The 19,923-nt window shown below is 37.5% G+C and overlaps 1 protein-coding gene across 1 annotated transcript in view; it reads left to right on the top strand.

Annotated features, from left to right (window-relative positions):
• Positions 1 to 19,923, top strand: part of FGD6 (FYVE, RhoGEF and PH domain containing 6) — a 60,589-nt gene that overhangs the window by 16,922 nt on the left and 23,744 nt on the right. Inside the window, exons 3-8 of the mRNA XM_083365952.1 lie at positions 6,367 to 6,529; positions 9,155 to 9,222; positions 9,316 to 9,346; positions 15,461 to 15,612; positions 16,410 to 16,566; positions 17,995 to 18,082. Coding sequence (XP_083222078.1) covers positions 6,367 to 6,529; positions 9,155 to 9,222; positions 9,316 to 9,346; positions 15,461 to 15,612; positions 16,410 to 16,566; positions 17,995 to 18,082 — 659 coding nt within the window. The remainder of the gene's footprint in view (positions 1 to 6,366; positions 6,530 to 9,154; positions 9,223 to 9,315; positions 9,347 to 15,460; positions 15,613 to 16,409; positions 16,567 to 17,994; positions 18,083 to 19,923) is intronic.

Below are 19,923 nucleotides of genomic sequence, written 5' to 3'. Positions count from 1 at the left end.
CCCGCCCACCTGGAGTGTCTGTCCCATCGTGCACAATTGCCCCGCTGCCCCGAGCAACTCCTCTGCATGCTGTGCCGCCGTCTCAGTTCGCCGCTCCTCCGTCCTGCCAGCATCACTGCTCTCATTGGTCAGATGCCCTCTCCTGGACTCCATGGGTCTGGTCCACCTCCTTGTCATCTCCCTCTGCACTGATGTATCAGCTGGTAAGCGGTTGCAATCCTCTGTTCTCCTGTTAGCACAGGGGGAAGCGATCGCTGGTTCATCCATTCAGTCCTCCTCCATGATGATTCATGTTGGCACAGCATCTGGTAAGCCGGTAATAACTCAATATGCCGGTTAACGGAGTCTTGATTGGATAGCCAAGCCTCGTTTAGCATGGGGCCGCCCTTTGTTGTACTGTGGGCAATAACTCTGGCCCCCACAAAATTGAAGGTATGGTTGTAATCAATAGCGTGAGCGCATACCTGAGATCATTGTTCATTGATGGCCAGTTCGTGCTCATGCAGCCTTGTCCGGAGGTGTTTCGTGGTCTCCCCAATGTAGTTGCATGGGCAATCATTGCAGTTGATTTGGTAGACCACGGGTGATATCTCGCTCTTGGATAGGGGTTCTTTAGGGTGCATTATTTGTGTGCGCAGGGCCTGGCTTGGTCTATGCGCCACTCTGATTTTATGTGCTGAGAGTATTCATGCCGCTTTCTCTGAGACACCATGGATGTAGGGGAGTGTAGCCAAGGTGGTAAGTCATTGTTCTGTCATCCTCTGGTTGTAATGGTTGTTGTTGGTGGCAGCGTCGGATGAAATCAATATAATACCCATTTTGTATGCATACCTGATAAAGGTATGCACGTTCCTTGGACCTTTTGGTTACTGTACTGCAATGTGTATTGAATCTATTAAAAAGTGTCTGGATACAACTAATTTTATGGGCAGTGGGCTGATTGCTTTTGTTGTGAAGAGTTTGTTGGTATGTGTGGTTTTGCGATAGACACTGGTGGTAAGTGTGCTGTTGTGCTCATGACGAATCAGTACATCTAGGAAGGGTAGGGTGTTGTTTGCCTCTTCCTCTGCCGTGAACTGGATGTCAGGATAGATGGAGTTAAGCTTTTCCATGAAACCAGTTTCGTCATGGCGCTTGATGACGACAAACATGTCGTTGACATACCTAGCCCAAAATTTGGGCTTGTAGTTCACTGCCATAAATTCTAAGTTCTGCAAAACCACTTCAGCAATTATGGGGGTCCCATTGGTGTGCCCTTGATCTGTTCATATGTGGAGCCACTGAATGTAAAATATGTTCTCAGGCAGAAGTTGAGGAGTTGTATATAATCCTCTGAATTTAGTGACCCAGGGAGCTGTGGGCAGCTCTCTCATAACCAACACAGCCAGTTCTTGGGAAATGGATGTGAACAGTGATATCACATTGAAAAACACCATGATCTCATCATCCTCTACTGTCAGCGTTTTTCACCTTTATAAAAAGTCTTCAGCTGACTTTATGGTGGTAGATGTGCCTTTAACTAGGTATTGAAGCCGTGTACTCAGCCACTTTGCTAACCCAAATGTTGGGGTGCCCCTGAATGATACAGTAGGTCACAATGGGACACCTGTTTTGTGTATTTTGGGTAGCCCATAAATGCGTGCTGTGGCTGAGTCCCTAGGCCAGATCATTTTTAAATCCTCTTCGTGAATCTTCCCCTGCCTGTTAAGTCTGTTGGCTGCCTTGTCGATTTGATTCCTAAGTGTTTTCATAGGGTCTTTGTGGACAATTCGGTAGGAGTTCTTATCACTGAGTAAGGTCTGGATTTTCTGGTTATACTCCAGTTTGTTCATAACCACAATGGCTGTACCTTTATCGGCCGGCAGGTTCACAATAGAGCTGTCCATGCGTAATTCTTGGAGGGCCATCTCTTCTGATCTTAATAAGGTGTAACTCCATCTCAGGTTAACGAGGAGTCTTGCTAGGCGCTGCCTAATGGAGTTCTTTGTTTCCTCATTGGTTTCAATTCTGTAAATTGTTGACTCCAGGGCTGCCGCAAAGTCAATGGGTTTAGCATCCATTGAGTTGAAACCACCATCCCATTGCAGAACTGAAACCTGCCCTTCAGTGAGTGTTTTGGATGACAAATTATGCACCACTGTCTTTTCACTCACTAGCTTATCTGTAATTGCTAGAATCATCATTTTACATTTTAATATATATTAGTATATTTAATACATTTTGTACCGCAGCGTGTATTTGTGAGTTAAGAATACCAAAATGTTCATGACTGTAGTGTGTGTGTGTGTGTGTGTAGATAGACAGATAAAAAGAGAGAGATTTCCGTAGTCTTTGTTTCCAAATTTATAATCTAATAGATTTGATGCAAAAAATGGATTTGAAAGGAAGGAAAAACTATTTGTTTTAATGAACTTACCATGATTTTCATTATTTGCCATGATCAGTCTCCAAACTATCTATGATTTTGTAACTATGTGCCCTTAAAATATTGAACAAAATCTGTAAAAAATAATCTGTAAAAAATAGATCTGTAAAAAATAGATTTAGCCCATGTTTCAAAACAATGTATTGCCTGAATAATGTTTGAATTTAAATACCTGGAATTAGCTACAGTTGACAGCAAAGAAGACCATGATAGTTTTATTTTCTTCTGTTCTGGAGCAGATAAAGATGGGGAAATAAAGAGAAAATTAATCCTAGGGAGTAAATTAATAACAAAAGCATATAACATCTTGAAGGAGGATGACATACCATGATGAGAAAGGTCATAATAGTGAAAAACATTATCTTCCAGTGGTAAGACATGGTGGCGATAATTTGACACTAAGAAAAAGTGGTCGTCCTCAACTTACGACCACAATTGAGCTCCAGATTTCCATTGCTAGGCGAGACGGTTGTTAAGTGAGTTTTGCCCCATTTTACAATCTTTCTTGCCACAGTTGTTAAGTGAATCACTGCAGTTGCTAAGTTAGTAAAATGATTGTTAAGTGAATGTGGCTTTCCCATTGAGTTTGCTTGGCAGAGATTTGCAAAAGGTGATCCCATGACTGCTTCCTGCATAGGGCGGTATATAAATTTAAATAATAAATAAATAATAAATGACCCTCAGACATTGCAACCGTCATAAATACAAGTCAGGACTACCTGTCCTGTCAGTCCTTTTGAAGAAGTCAAGGACAAATAGAACAGCAAGAATTTCAGGAATCTCTTCTTTGTTGTAAGGTAGCATAACAAAATCTTCAAAGATAACAGTTTCACTCTACCACATTTTATGAGAAACAAAATAAAGGCGGGTCTATTATGAGTTTCTCTCCCAGGCTTTTCTTTTTTCCCAGGGCTGACTAATTTTTCTTCTTCTACCTTATTGGTTCATAGCTCCCTTCTTCCTACTCAAGGCAGGTCTGCATACTTTAACATCTGTTTTGAATGATTGATTTTGAAATAGAGTCAAGAGTATCATGGACTGCAAGAACAAACAACCAAATGTGCAAGACAAAACTTGTGTATTTGGAGCACCTGGCTGGATAATAAATAATGGATTAGCAAAAAAAAAAATGTGAGCCAGGTTGAGGAAATAGAAGAAAGGGAATATAACAGATAAATTTGGATAGATGGGATCAAAAGGAATGTTATTGGAATGTCTGAGGAAATGCTATACATTATTACTAGAAGCAGGTCAAGACATAGTATCTGTCTCTACAGTCACTGGAATAAAACTGTCTTCTGAAGTTAGCATGACAAAAATCTAATGCAGTGTTCTTTTATTTAACTGAGTTAATTTGCTGTAAAAGTAAAATCAAGCAATTACATTCAGCAAACTAGAATGCTTCCTCTAGGTATATGAGAAGACGTGTTGGTTTATAGGCTGTGACAAGCTATTTTTCATCAAAGAACAGTGTAATGACTCAGTGGTGATTTATTTCACATGACTGCTTATGCAGAAGTTTCTCTTTCCAAAAGAAAAAAGAAAAAGAAACCTTACTGTGTGGTAATCCTTAACCTGACTGCGTGGGAGATTGTTTTAATTGAGCCTAGTATGCTATATTTTTAGCTTACATATTGAAACACGTTGATATTCAGAATTAACCTTTTTTGATGGATCTCTCTTGAAATCAGTGAGTATGTGAGAAATTGAGTGACCACAGAATCTGGCCTTTCTGGATGTTTGACATTTGCACCTTCTGCTCTGCTTTCCAATATAGCTTCATGTGTCCAATATCTTTATTTTAAGGCAGGGGTTCTCAGACTTTAGGATATCACAATTCTGTAAAATGAATTTTACACCCTTTATGAATAAAACTAATGGTTTTACTACGGAAATGTACTACTTTGATTATATTTATTTGTATGCATATGCCAAAAATAATCTTTTATAATATGAACAATTTGCCATTTCTTTATGCAGGAAGCAGTATAAAATTCATTTATAGTTTAGTAATTCTCAGAAACCTAAGCTCAATTATGGTGCCTGAGGCACTTTTTAAAAGACTTGTAATACTTTAAGTTGCTTATGATCTTAGCTATTTGAGCTGTTGCTTGGGGCCAAACATCAGGCAAATAACCTTCATTTGTCTCAGTTCACACAACATCCTAAATTAGAATGAAACCACATTTTAATTTAGTGAGAACTTCTTATTGTCTATACCTCTACCTCCCCTACCCAGCACACTTATGCGATACTATACTACCCACCAGTACTCTCTCCCATACTTGCACAGTAGCGCCCATCCACATGACTGGCTGCACTCATGTCACAGCAGCCCCCCCCGCCACAATCTGCAGCACCTTCCCTCCACCCACTTGCACTTGCATATGGCTGGCCAGCTTAGAAGCTGCCTAAGGAAAACCTAGCCAGGGCTTCCTATTTCCTCCTGGTTTCTCCATTGATTTTGCTTATAGGAAGCTGGCAAGAGGTTGAAAATCACAGTAAAAATCCTCATTTAATGATGACAATGGAAGCTGCTATTACTAAATGATGCAGTCATGTGACATCTTGCTTTAAAACTGCATTAGTTAGCAGTGGAAATTCTGTTGTAACTAAAGGACAAGTACACATATTTCCCCAGTAATCAATACATTTAAAACAAATAGGCTTAACTTTGACTTATACTGAATGGGCCAAGAAAATTGGTGGAGCAGTGGGCTAATGCCTCCTTAAGTAACACCAGCTGCCTGCAATTAGTGCAGGTTCGCATCCCACCAGGCTCAAGGTTGACTCAGCCTTCCATCCTTCCGAGGTAGGTAAAATGAGGACCCAGATTGTTGGGGGCAATTAAGCTGACTTTGTAATAATGCCGCTTGGGGTGTGTGTGATAGCCCTAATAAGCAGGCATATACATAGAATGAAGGCTACTGCTAAGCTTGTAAGCCGCCCTGAGTCTTCGGAGAAGGGCGGGATATAAATGGAATTAAAATAAATAAAAAAAATTTAAAAAAAGAATGTGTCCCAGAATCAAAATGCCAGATAACACATCCATTCTGTACCCAAATATTCTAGAGCGTGGAATATTAATGCCTTGTTTAATTTTAAAATATTTTCGGGCAATTATTTCAATTTTCATATTTTATTTGCAGCAGTATTGCTATGAATTGCACAAGGCAAAAGTAAACACTTTCTACTAGGGGTGTTGAAGTGGATAAATGAGTTTATACCATTTTATCCTTAACTCAAAATACAATGCCATGCCATATTTTTTATGCTAACTTAACGTGCTTACTAGTATGCTATTGCAAAATATTTGGTAAGGTTCTTATTAGGCAACATTTAAAACATTTCATTATTTAATATTATTACAGGAGATCAGTATATAAGATAGTCCAATTAAGATAATTACAGCTAATGAACAATTATGATATTTTGGGTAATTTTTATTTATTAAGAAAGTATATCCTAAGTTCTGAGCTGGCTGATACTTATATAATACAGCAGATAACATTAATATTTGGATAACATATATTTTAACTATGCCTTCAGAAACGGTTGAATATCAGTATGCTTTTGATTGAAAGTGAGTATGAGTAAAAATGATTTTGAAGTCTTTAGAAAACAATAAAAAAGCACATCTCTCATTATTGTGGGACAGAAAAATGAATGATATAAGACATTTTGACATTTTGACCAGTAAAGACAAAAATTTTAAGACATCCACCAAACAAGTTAATTTATAAAGAGACTTGGATGATCACATTAACAATTGTGATTGAACAAGATTTGTTTTCCTTTGTGAAACTGTTACTTCTTTCTTTGTGGACTCTATTACACAAATTATAGTTGTGTTAATAGTTAATAGGTTTCTACAGTGAACAACGTTATGTGCTTCAGCGAACAATTAGATGGAACTTTGCTTATGTTACACAATGTTGTAGGTCATCAGCAGAACGTGATGGATCAGAATTGATGTTAGAAGATATATATTCAGATGATGAAATAATGCCAAGAGATGTGAACAGTTCTGATGATGAGGATGATGAGGATGATACCAATTCAGATTCCAGTAAAGGGGAGTCTGATGCACAAGAAAACAAGCAGGTAAGTCTAACATTTTTTCATGAGTTTTTAGAGAATATCGTAGCAGTTGGAAAAAATGAAAGCAATAGGAAAACGATGTCTGCCATGACTTCCTTTATTAGAGAAAAGGTAATATTTATATTTATTGATGCCTGGAAACATCTTTTCCCAAGTTTTTATGAAACTCCAATATTTTTATTAAAAAATGAAAAAAAATGAACTTGTATTTTATGTTTTTGATGATTAGACAAGATAGATAGTAGAAAGAAGGAAGTCATGAAGTAAGTTTAAAGAGTGAGGTTAAAATATATTTCTAACTGCTGTAAAGAATAGCAGAAGCCACTTCTATCTCTTTCTTTATCTCTTGCTCTTTCTTCTACAGGTAGTCCTCAACATATGACCACAATTGAGCCCAAAATTTCCATTGCTAAGCAAGACAGTTGTTAAGTGAGTTTTGCCCCATTTTATGACCTTTTTTGCCATGGTTGTTAAGTGAATCACTGCAGTTATTAAGTTAGTAATGCAGTTATTAAGTGAATCTGGCTTCCCCATTGACTTTGCTTGTCAAAGATCACAAAAGGTGATCACATGACCCAGGATATTGCAACTGTCATAAATACATGCCAGTTGCCAAGCATCTGAATTTTTATCATGTGATCTCAAGTATGTTCCAACCGTTGTTAGGGTGAAAAACAGTCATAAATCACTTTTTTCACTGCCACTGTAAAATTGAACAGTTACTAAATGAATAGTTATGAGTTGAGGACTACCTGTATTTTCTTATTGTACTTTTTTGTTCATACTTTGTTTTACTTTTTTATTCTAAATTAGTTTGCTGCAATACTTATTATTGTTCTTAACGTAGAAACACAAGTTAAGATAGGCAAGAAAATGGTAAGTGAGCACCTGTCCAGTCTAGACAAGTTCAATTCACCAGGACCAGATGGATTACACCTCAAGATTCTCAAGGAACTGGCAGATGTGATCTCAGAACCACTGAACTACATTTTTCAAAGATCCTGGAGCACTGGGGAACTACCAGTGCTGGAAAAGAGCTGACATAGTTCCCATCTTCAGAAAAGGGGAAAAAATAGATCCACGAAACCACAGACCTATCAGCCTGACCTCAATATCTGGGAAGAGTCTGTAAAAGATAATCAAACAACTAATTAGCGAACACCTAGAGGCAAACAAAGTCATTACTAAAAGCCAACATGGATTTGTCAAAAACAGATCATGCCACACAAATCTTATTGCATTCTTGGACCAAGTGACAAAATTAGTGGACCAGAGGAATGCTATGGATATAATTTACTTGGACTTCAGTAAGGCATTTGATAAAGTAGATCACAACCTACTACTTGATAGGATAGAAAAATGTGGGTTAGACAGCATCACCACCAGATGGCTGACTGGCCGTACTCAATGTGTGGTCCTCAATGGAACTGCATCTACATAGAGGGAAGTGTGTAGTGGGGTGCCTCAGGGCTCTGTTCTGGGCCCAGTGCTCTTCAACATCTTCATCAACAATTTGGAGGAGGGGATAGATGGAGAACTCATCAAATTTGCAGACAACACCAAGCTGGCAGAAATAGCCAATACTCCAGAAGATAGGCTTAAGATACAGGATGATCTGGACAGACTTGAACACTGGGCGCTATCTAACAAAAAGAAATTCATTGGTGAAAAAAGTAAGGTTCTACATTTAGACAAGAAAAAACCAATGTACAGGTATAATATAGGGGGTACCTTGCTCAACAGTAGTAACCATGAGAGGGATCTTAGAGTTCTAGTGGATAATCACTTAAACCTGAGCCAGCAGTGTGCTGCAGCTGCCAAAAAAGCCAACGCAGTGCTAGGCTGCATTAACAGAGGGATAGAATCAAGATCACATGAAGTATTAATACCACTTTACAATGACTTGGTAAGGCCACACTTGGAATACTGCACCCAGTTTTGGTCACCACAATGTAAAAAAGATGTTGAGACTCTAGAGAGTACAGAGAAGAGCAACAAAGATGATTAGGGGACTGGAGGCTAAAACATATAAGGAACAGTTGCTGAAATTGGGTATGTCTAGTTTAATGAAGAGAAGGGCGAGGAGTGACGTGATAGCAGTGTTCCAATATCTCAGGGGCTGCCACAAAGAAGAGGGAGTCAAGCTATTCTCCAAAGCGCCTGAAGGCAGGACAAGAAGCAACGGATGGAAACTAATCAAGGAGAGAAGCAACCTAGAACTAAGGAGAAACTTCCTGACAGTTAGAACAATTAAACAGTGGAACAACCTGCCTCCAGAAGCGGTGAATGCGCCAACACTGGAAGTTTTTAAGAAGAGACTGGACAGCCATTTGTCTAAGATGGTATAGGGTTTCCTGCCTGAGCAGGGGCTTGGACTAGATGACCTCCAAGATCCCTTCCAACTACTGCTACTACTACTACTACTACTTCTGTGTGTAAAAATAAAATCAGCTGTCAGTTAATTGAATAATCTGCATATGAAACATTATACAATTGAATATAGAAAACAGCTGCATGCAATGAAACTATAGGAGAAATTTTATGTTAAAAATGTTGTCTAAAATACACATAATCCAGTTTTTTTTACCCTTCCTATGTTGCTTTTTTAATATTTGCTTTTATTTTTAGTTTAGGGGAGCTGGGAAGAAAACAAAGGTTTATCATATTGCTAAGGAAATCATGAGCTCAGAGAAAGTGTAAGTTATCTTTGTGGTACTTAATTAAATCTACTTTGCTTTTCCTTTTCCTTTCCTTTCCCCCTGAGATGTTTTTTGTTCTTTTGTCAATAGGTTTGTAGATGTTCTAAAGCTTCTGCACATTGTAAGTATTTAATTTTACTTTTATAAACATGTTTAGTTTATAAACATCTTAATTTAATCATCTCTTTAAAGTCGTTAGATTCAGAGCTAACAATGCTGAAAATGAGCACATGATAGAAAAGAATTCATATACATTCCCAGAAAGGTCAAAATGTAGTAGAACCAGAGGTTTGTTTTTGACATCTCAACATTCTTCATACGTGTGTACAAAGGTGAACCATCACATAATAGGGAAATGTAATGTAACTATACTGTATGATGTTATTATATTAATTTAATCTAATCATAGTTGTGATCCTTAAGCCATGAAGTCCTATAAAATGTGGGACTATATGGAAGCTTAGTTTATGATAATTTATGCAATTAAATGAGAGCAGAATACAATGTTTTATAAGGTGCATTAGGAGCACATGTTGCATAGTAAAATGGTATCTTGTCATTTATTTGTTCCTTAGAATGTTTAGGCTTTAATTGCATGTGTTTAAAACCCCAAACTAGTGATGGAGAAATATATAATAAGACTTGAATAATCTGGTTGTGTTATTTTAACTAAGCTTTTAAGTAACTCCCCCCGGCCCCCAGCTTATTTGAGTATTACCAAAAGTATGTGAGCTTGACGTTCAGAGGCCAAGGCCGCTTGATAGTTCAGAATTTCTTAATTTTGTAGCCTATCGCCTGTGAAATCCAACAAATCTCCACAAAATTTAAAGCAAAGATTTTAACCTCCTATATTCCTTTATATTTTGAGCAGTAAGGCTAAAAATGTGAAGTTGGATGCATATTTAAAGAGCTTAATCTAACTTTTTGTTTGTGTAGGAAATTAAACTCAGTGTATGATCGCTATTAAAACTGATGGATTAGGAACTTATAGCTTTACAGACATGCTATAAGTGAGACCTCTACACAGTTCTTTTTTAAAAAGATATTTTGAATTTTCAGGTAGCACTTTTTAAAAATCCTTTATCTTTCTTATTGTGTCATCCTATAAATTGCTTACTATTCATCTTTAGATATATAATTTTAGCTGCATTGGAAGCTCTGGCAAAATGTTTGATTTAGCAAGCAGCAAGTACAATGAAAATTTAGAATTGGGGCAAATAGACACTGGTTAAAAAGGGATTTCTTTGGAAACCACTTCGTGCTTGTTAATTCCCCTAATGGCTATTATCTAGGCAGCATGGGAAGTTTTATGGGTAAGGAACATATGATAAATATGTCAGATAAATTCAGTGCTTAATTTATCTACCAAATTTAAAAAGCTGCTCAAATTCTGGATTGCATACAATATACAACAAACCTAGGCAATGGACATGAATGCACAATGTACAATGTACATATGTATGTTCAATGATAACTGCATATAATGTTGAAGAGATAATCTGCATATTAGAAATTAGCGTGATAAGACAGTGAACACGAGTGCTTTATAATTTCAAAGAAGAACATTTAAGATTTCTTTTCACGAAAAGTGCACTGATACAAACATCTTGTTTTAATATTGTCATTATATTTCAGTGTCGTTTCAGTGTTACAGAAATAGAGTATACTGAGTGCCACATGAACTAAATTTAGGAGGTCATCAGAGCATTACAAGTCACTTTTGAAATTGTTCCAAACTCAGATTACAACATAGAGCAGAATGTGTGTATGCTGGTGAACAGCAGAAATACAGCTTCAGTGTATGAATAAATATATTTGAGGGTAGCAATAAATATTCTAGTGTTAGCAAAAAAATGACCATCAAAAAGATTAATTTATTTAACACAAAGGGCTGCATGTTGCACTATGTAATGAATGAGTTATTAAGTATTTAACAGTTGCATTTTAAAGTTGAGAAGCATTATACGGTAATTTAATATTATAGTTTTGCTCAGCATGACAATATAGTAAAATAACTTCTTGCATTTCTTCTGTGTCATTTTATTTGTATGAGAATGAATCTGGATTTCATATACTGAGAAGAATTTATGATTGCTTTTTATCTGTCTTTCTGAAAAGCTATTTTTCTTTTAATCTTACATAGCACAAGATTATATATCCATTAATATTTGTATCAGTGAATTGACAGATGCTGAGATATAATTTTGAGCGTTCAGGGTTTTTCCCCTCCTTTTTCTTAACTGGAGCATTTGTGGAATTATACATCAGTTTTTTTTTCTTTGAGGGGCTAAGTGGAGAGGAGGAGTAATTATTGTGGGATTGGAGCCAAAAAGAGCTACATCTCAGTGTTGTCTTTGATTGATCCTTCTTCATTCAAGATTGAAGCATAAGCATATTCAAGAATGGGGTATAATAAATGGAAAGTGCATACATTCCCAGCATTTTTCCTCTAGCATTCCTGTTAATATTAGTAAATGTTGCTCATGGTATTGAGCATATGGGTTCTATTAGCAATAGCAGTTATTTGGCTTATTTCTTTGTATGTGAAGATCATAAACCCCTAAGGATGCAAGAGGTTAGTTGCCATTTGTCTCCCATGATATGAAAACACTTTATTTTCATATGGCTCAAGCTATCTGTTTTCCCTCCCGTTTCAGGTTTAGGTCATGCAATGTTAAAGTAGGTTACAGTAAGCTACAAAAAAGTGGAAAAGCCTACTAATATCCATTCCTCTGATGCACTGTTTTTTAAACTGTGCACACGCCAATGTTTCAAACAGCTCTGCATCTCTTTATATAATTGCTGTATCTTATTTGCATTGGAAAAGCATGCAGTTATGAACACATGGAACACATCTATTCTGATTTGATTATTCTGATGTCTCCAATGTATAGATGTTGAATTGTTTAGGGGATATGGAAGTCGTAATGAGAAGGAAGCAAAAGCACAGTGAAATTCCATTTCAAGCTGGCAGATATGGGGCATGTATTTAGATTTGTATTTAGATTTGCACAAGAATCAGAGCTGGTTTGTAGATGGTATGTTTTACTAATTGTGATATAATACTGTACAAGTGATATATACATTTTAATAATAAATATAGATTAGTGTGTAATTTAGTCAGATATAATCAGGAGAGCATACCATGCAATTGAAACATAGCAGAACTAAACATTTTTAAAAACATAGCTCCTATCACTTGCATAAAAACAATAATAGTAGGATTGATAGACTGATTATGTGCCATCAAGTTAATTTTCAACTCAAAGTGATCATATATATAAATAGATTTTTTTTTCTCCATAAAATAGCAACAGTAGTAATTTTATTCATCGTGTTTATAAGTAAGAAAAATATAAACACAATATAAAACAACAATATTGTAACACATTACAGTAAATCATAACATTGTAATATAAAATAAAATCCATTACAGATACTATACTAATATCTATATATTCAAATTAATAGCTGCACTTTTAATAATTTAAATGACCTAACTCCAAATGTTCTCCAAGTGGGAGTCAATTCCAAGTCCCAAGTCCCAGCTGACAAGAGAATCTCAACTATGATGTGGTTGTTTTAGTATCTACGAGAACCAATTGACCCTAGTCCAATAATTAGATCAGAAGCACAGATACAGGAACTAGCAGCAAGTCTTTCAAATAACTAAACGTGTCTATATGCAGGACACAACATGTCATCATTTTACACTAGATATTTCCCTAATTCACATCTAGTGCAATATTTGGCAATTAAAAGAACTACGGGTAAAATGTATAGAGTCCAGAATAGTACAAACAGCAGCATTTTAGACAAAAAAGTGGTGAAGCTTTGAATAATGCATATTTATTTATTTATTAAATTTTTATGCTGCCATTTCACTGACACAGTGACTCTGGATGGCTTACAATATAATAAAAGGTTAAAAATGCTAGAAAACAATTAAAATTAGAAAAAATGAATAGAAAAGATTGAATAGAAAAGCTAAAATCAAGATGATGGACGGCCTGGAGGTGGAGTTCTTCTTTAATCAGCCACGCCCAATGTAGCAAATCTTTGTCAGGGCTCCAGGCCAATTGGCAGACCCAAGTTATCAGGCTTTTCTGGAAGGCGAGGAGTGTAGGGTGTGTCAACGCTGTAATCATTGGATATTCCTGCTCTGACAACCGATGAAAATTGCAGCCATTTCCACTTTGCTTTTTACATGATTTTTCTTCTATTTAGAAATCAGGTAGAAGGGGGGGGGGAATTGAGATGAATGCTTGAACTCAGCTAGCCATAATAATAATAACGCTTCTCTGAGGGAACTCAAGGATGAACTGATAATGGTTTGGCAGGCTGAGGAGCTGGAGAGAAAGCCCGCATTTCAGGCTAATTGGAGAATGTGGTTTATTGGGGGTGGGAATTGCAGTTTGTTACTTTGTGTCCGGGGGAAGGGAATTTAGTTTTGGGTTCAACTATGTAGTGCCGATACTTTGTTTCCTGAATAAAATGTTCTTTAAGGAAGAATTCTTGCCTTGAAGTTCTTTTGATGGGTTTCATCTATTGGAACCATGACAGGGTGGACTCTGATGGGGGAATATTCCAGAGGGCGCAGGGCCACCACAGAAAAAGCTCTTTTCCTGAACACTGCCAACCAAAGTTCTTTGGCCAATGGGATCTGAAGTAGGTCCTTTCTACTGGAATGAGTAGGGTGGGCTAATCCATCAGAATAAGGCAATTCCTCAGATTTCCTGGACCCATCCCATAAAGGGCTTTAAAGACAATTAACACCTTGAATTGAAGCTGGAAGCTCATACTCTCACATATGACATCCAATGGGTCTCCGGAACTGTCCACACTACTGCATTCTGTACCAGTTGTAGCTTCCAAATACTCTTTAAGGGTAGCCCCATGTAGAGCATGTTACAGTAATCCAATCAGGAGATGATAAGGGCATGAGTGACATAACTCTTTGTGGTCCTGTTCTAGTGTTCTAGAGTGGGAAAGTGGGGGTCAGTTTTTCTAGTACATGCTCTAGGATCAGAAATTACTGGCTACTGGATTGATCTTTTTTTAAAACAACAACAACAACCAGTAGTCTAGTTCTTAAACTGAATGGTCCTTGCACAACTCTAATATGGAGCATCAGGAGTTGCTACTTGTTATATAATTCTGATTTATAACCTGATTTATAACCTTCTTTTATTATATTCTCCTAAGAAAGTTTTGGAAGAAATAATCCACTAGTAGGACAGAACAAATAATCAGTGCTATAATTCACATATTCCTTATCACATCAGTCCTATAAAATTGTGTTCTAATTTTATAAGTGAATCAAACAATTCAAGGACATATCCATAGTATATTATAAACCCTCTCACTAACAACTTTTTGGAAAAGGTGTTCCAATAGAAGAAGATAATTTTTCCTGCCAAACTACAATTTCCTGCTTTCTTTGCAGGAAACAATGAGAGTTAAAGTGGTGTAAATAGGATAGTTTACTAAGTCAGAGAAACGGTTTATAGATTTAGTCATGTCTTTTCAAAGCAAACTTTCTCAGAGACTGAATCTATATTTTGTTCAGGCTTGTTTGAGCTTGTCTTCCTTTCCAAAGTCTGTTTTACCTTGGATTATTATTATTATTATTTATTATTTATTATATTTGTATACCGCCCTTCTCCCGAAGGACTCAGGGCGGTGAACAGGGCACATATAAAATGCAAAATACAAAAGTTAAAAGAGAATTAAACAGAGCCCAAGCTAAAACAATAAATAATAGTATAAAAAACCCGCAATAAAAACCCCAACACATCCCCCATCAGGCCAGGTCAGCTTGTTCAAATAAATAGGTCTTCAGATCACGTCGGAAGGAGCGAAGGTCAGGCGCCATCCGGAGCTCAACCGGCAACTGATTCCATAAGTCCGGGGTGCCCACAGAGAAGGCCCTCCCCCTGGGGGCCACCAGCCGACATTCTCTGACCAGTGGCACCCTGAGGAGTCCCTCTCTGTGGGAACGCACAGGGCGGAGGGAAGTTGACGCCGGCAGCAGGTGATCCCCGAGGTACTCCGGACCCATGCCATGTAGGGCCTTGAAAACCATTACCAAAACCTTGAATTGCTTATCTGATCCTAGAAATTTGGATAAATGGATAATCTATGTCTTTACAAAAGAAATCATGTAACCTGTATTGTTGTTTGGAGGCTGGTTTCTCAAATCATGTGTATATGTTTCTCACTTGCCCTGTAATAGGATTTTCGGGATTCAGTGGCACATGCTTCTAGGCAGTTTGGAAAGCCAGTAATTGAAGATAAGATCCTGAATCAGATCTTGTACTATCTACCTCAGCTATATGAGCTTAATCGGGACCTCCTGAGAGAACTAGAAGAACGCCTTTCTCATTGGTAACATTTTCTTTCTCATTCTTTCTGGACCTTTTGCTTGTCATGGAGATTGATAGAATGTCTACCTTGATGAGTACCAGACTTCCAATAACGTTTAGGGTAAAGAATAAAGTGATTGTTGAAAGCCTAAATATAGTACACAAGCTGCTGGGAGCCCTTTGAATTTAGGTAGCTACTTGAAATATATTCTGGAATATTTTGAAGGTAAATCCCCTTTTGTTCTGAGCTAGTTACAACAACTGGACTAAATTTTCAAAGAAACCTAACTATGAATACCTAGATCTCAGTGTGGCCTCTTTTGAGATTCCTTCACCTCTGGATGCAGAATATACAAGGACAGAAAGGGGTAGAAAGAGAAAATACGCCCCCCCCACACAGATAGTCCTTGACTTACAACCATTCATTTAATGACCATACAAAGTTACAACTGTATTGAAAAAAGTACCAATACCAGTACTCATACTTACAACCACCACAGCATCTCCAGTCAGGTGACCAAAATTTGAGCACTTGGCAACTGGCATGTGTTTAGAATGGCTGCAACATCCCGGAATTTGTGACCTTCCCCGCCAACTTCTGACAAGCAAAGTCGGAAAGTGGGGGAAGTCAGATTTACTTAATGACTATGTGATTCACTTAACAGTTATGGCAAAAAGGTCATAAAATTTGGTATGATTCACTTAACAGCTGTCTTGTTTAAGTAATGGAAATTCTGGTCTCAATTGTGAAAAGTTGAGGACTACCTGTACTACATGCTTTAGCTGTAAATTCTAATTGTTTGCTGTATTGAATTCTAGGATTGACCATCAGAGAATTGCTGATATATTTGTGAAAAAGGGGCCTTACTTAAAGATGTATTCAACGTACATAAAAGAATTTGATAGGAATATAGCCCTCCTTGATGAGCAGTGTAAAAAGAACCCTGGGTTTGCTGCTGTTGTTCGAGAATTTGAGGTAATTTAATCTTTTCAAATATGTTGGCTTCCACTTTGTCTACTGATTCTGGGTTTAAGGGTAGTTTTATGTTAAGTTCAGGATATAAAATGCATTTATTTCTTTTCAGATATACATATGAATGAAGGTTTTGTGAGGGTTAGATTGCATATATGTTAATGGGTTAATTATCAAAATATTACTGTCTTAAAAAGATGCTTATAAGGTCCATGATAGCTTTGATTCATATAATATGATCAGAAAATCCCATCAACTTGTTAATAATGCAGCCGCGAGAGTTGTGTTGGGAGTTTCCCGACACTCCCATGTCACACCTCTGCTCCGCGAGCTGCATTGGCTACCAGTTGTCTTCCGGGTGAGATTCAAGGTGTTAGTAATGACCTACAAAGCCCTACATGGCATGGGTCCGGAATACCTTGAGGAGCACCTGCGGCTGGCGTCAACTTCCCTCCGCCCAGTACGCTCCCACAGAGAGGGCCTCCTCAGGGTGCCACCAGTCAAAGAATGCCGGCTTGTGGCCCCCAGGGGGAGGGCGTTCTCTGTGGGTGCACCGGATCTTTGGAACCATCTTCCGGTCGAGCTCCGGATGGCGCCCGATCTCCGGTCTTTCCGGCGCGATCTTAAAACCCATCTCTTTGAACAAGCTGGCCTGGCCTGATGGGATGGGGTTGGATTTTATAAATGGATTTTAACTGTTAATCTGTATTAATTTATTATGGGCACTGTTTAATTACTTTTTAATAATTTTTAATTTTTGTATCTTGTTTTTATGTATTGCCCTGTTCACCGCCCTGAGTCCTTCGGGAGAAGGGCGGTATAGAAATTAAAATAATAATAATAAATAATAATAATAATAATAATAATAATAACAACAACAACAACAATAACAATAATAATAATAATAAATGTTAGCATCAGCCAAGGTTTTTGGTAAAATCATTTCTCCTTCAGATGAAATCTTTTGCCAAAATGCACATTTAAAGCACCACATTTAAAGCACTAAACCTTAGTTTCTTTGTATATTTGAACATGAATCTATGAATCTATCTTTGTATATTTGAACATAAATATATATGAAGGCATAGTGCCTCAGCTTCACTAGGGAGAAAAATAGCCATTTTCTTCAGTGTTTTACAGTTGGGTATCTGCTTAGCATGGATGAATTACATTTGGCTCATTCAGGAATGGGAAAACACAAAACAGTGAAGTTTTTACAATCATAGCAAAGTGACATGCTGTTTATTGTTAGAGGACATTTCTAAAGTAAAGCCAGCACACTTTAGTCCTCTGGTGATATAAAAATCAGCATATAGCGACAAGGATGATAGCTGTTTAATTTGGTTCAGATCAACTCACTTTGCAAGTTTTAAAGTAGGTTGCTTTAAATGAAGTTAGTTGGTGTGAAAATTCTAGAATTTTATTTTTCAGATGAGTCCCCGCTGTGCTAACTTGGCACTCAAACACTATTTGCTGAAGCCAGTTCAGAGGATCCCTCAATACAGGCTTCTTTTAACAGGTAAGGCTACAAGCTAAAAATATTTGTGTGGGTGTGTGTATGTGTATAATAGAGGGATAGCAGTATTTCATAAAGGCCATTAGATTTTTTTTCTAAATTAATTGTTTTAAAATATCACTTCGTTCTTTGTTTTAATGAGTAAATTTTGCATGTGTAACAATTGGGTAAGCACTAATAGAAAATTACGTAACAAAAGTGGGAACTTCCAGTTTATGATCATTCTTTTGCATAAGGCATTTCTGGTGTGTGTTTATTCTGTAAAACACTCCATCCCCAAATACTGCTATTTCAGTTCCGAATTATGGGATTACAGTGGCTGAACCATTCATGTCCCAGTGATGAAGTTTTGAAGGAGCTCTAGATCCTCCTGTCCACCTAACACAGGGGTGTCAAACTCAATTTCACTGACGGCCGCATCAGCATTGCGGTTGCCCTCAAGGGGCCGGGTGGGTATGGCCAAGGTGGGCGTGGCCTACTGGGTGGGCATGGCTAGAGTACATACGGCCTACTAGGTGGGCATGGCCAGCTCTACATTGTTCACATCAAGGGTGCCTATGGGTGCCTGGGCAGGAGTAGGACAGATCTGAGGGTCTCTGGCAGAAGGAGGGTCTCTGGGCCAGGGCCAAGGCAGTGGGGGCCATTCCCTCACTGTTTCCAGGAAGTCTTCGCGGGCCAAATGAAACCACTTCGCGGGCCGGATCCTTGTGTTTGACATGTCTGACCTAACAGATTACTTTGATATCCACTGCTACATAGTGGCTAACCATTTTTATACATGCAGTAATTCTTTCTCTGGCTAATAGTTGTGAATAGAATTAATAACTGTGTTTTAAAATTATTTAAAGAAAAGTTCAGAGTTGATGCTTTCAATAAAAAAAATGAAAAGAAACAGAAATTCAATAATAACCTGGATATTATTTTTGTATACCACTGACATGGAAAAAGAGTAATTTGGAGGGGAAGGTTGTTTTGTTTTCAGTATTTTGAATTGTGGGAATGGGTTGAAACTCTCTTTTGTGATCAGCGAGAGGCAAAATTTTTGTTTTTAATGAAATGAAACTTATTTTTTTATTTTTACAGATTTGTTGTAGAAATGTTGCCTCTGTTGCCAAAGGTGCAGAGAATGGTATTTTTGCTGAGTTAATGAATTCCATGCTATTCAGGTTTCCTCACTCCTTCCTCCCCACCTTTACCCTCCCCCCCTGTAGTATGTTATTGCAAGTGGCAGATCAGAAGATATAAATGTTGGTTCTGGTATTGTTCATACTATAGTTTTTGGAAAAGTTTGAAACTTCTGGGTGAAATATGAAAGAGGGTAACTTAGCAAGTTGTCTTTCTTGATTGACAAAAGTGCTTCCATCCTCATTATGTAGTTGATTGCGCAGTCTAAATGATAATTCTGTTAGTCTCTATTTAATCATTTACATATGAACAAATAAGTGACTTGTCTACTTTCTTGGATTTGTGTACCTGAATTGCTAAATATGAAATATGCTTGTTCTAAGGAAATATTGTCCTTTCTGTAAATCTCTAAAACATACAAGCTGCATGTGCAGATAGACGTGTGTCTTTGTTTCCATTATTTGATATGAGTAACAGATCTTATGGTGGACAATGCATAATCCCTGTAACTAGTTCCTAGATCAAAAGGAAAGCCTTTGTTTGCCTGGGGCTTTAAAATAGAACCATGAAATGCTTCCAGTTACTTTAGCTCTCTTTAGAGGGAAGTCAATGAAAGTTAATAGATTCAGCTGGATGAATTATTGTGGCCTACATTCAGTGGCTCAGTAATCCCAGTACCATTGCTACAGTCCTGAACGTTCCAGTTCCAAGTCCAGTGA

This window comes from Vipera ursinii, assembly GCF_947247035.1.
Source record: "Vipera ursinii genome assembly, chromosome: 6".
NCBI lineage: Eukaryota > Metazoa > Chordata > Lepidosauria > Squamata > Viperidae > Vipera > Vipera ursinii.
This window is presented reverse-complemented; position numbering and strand designations above follow the sequence as displayed.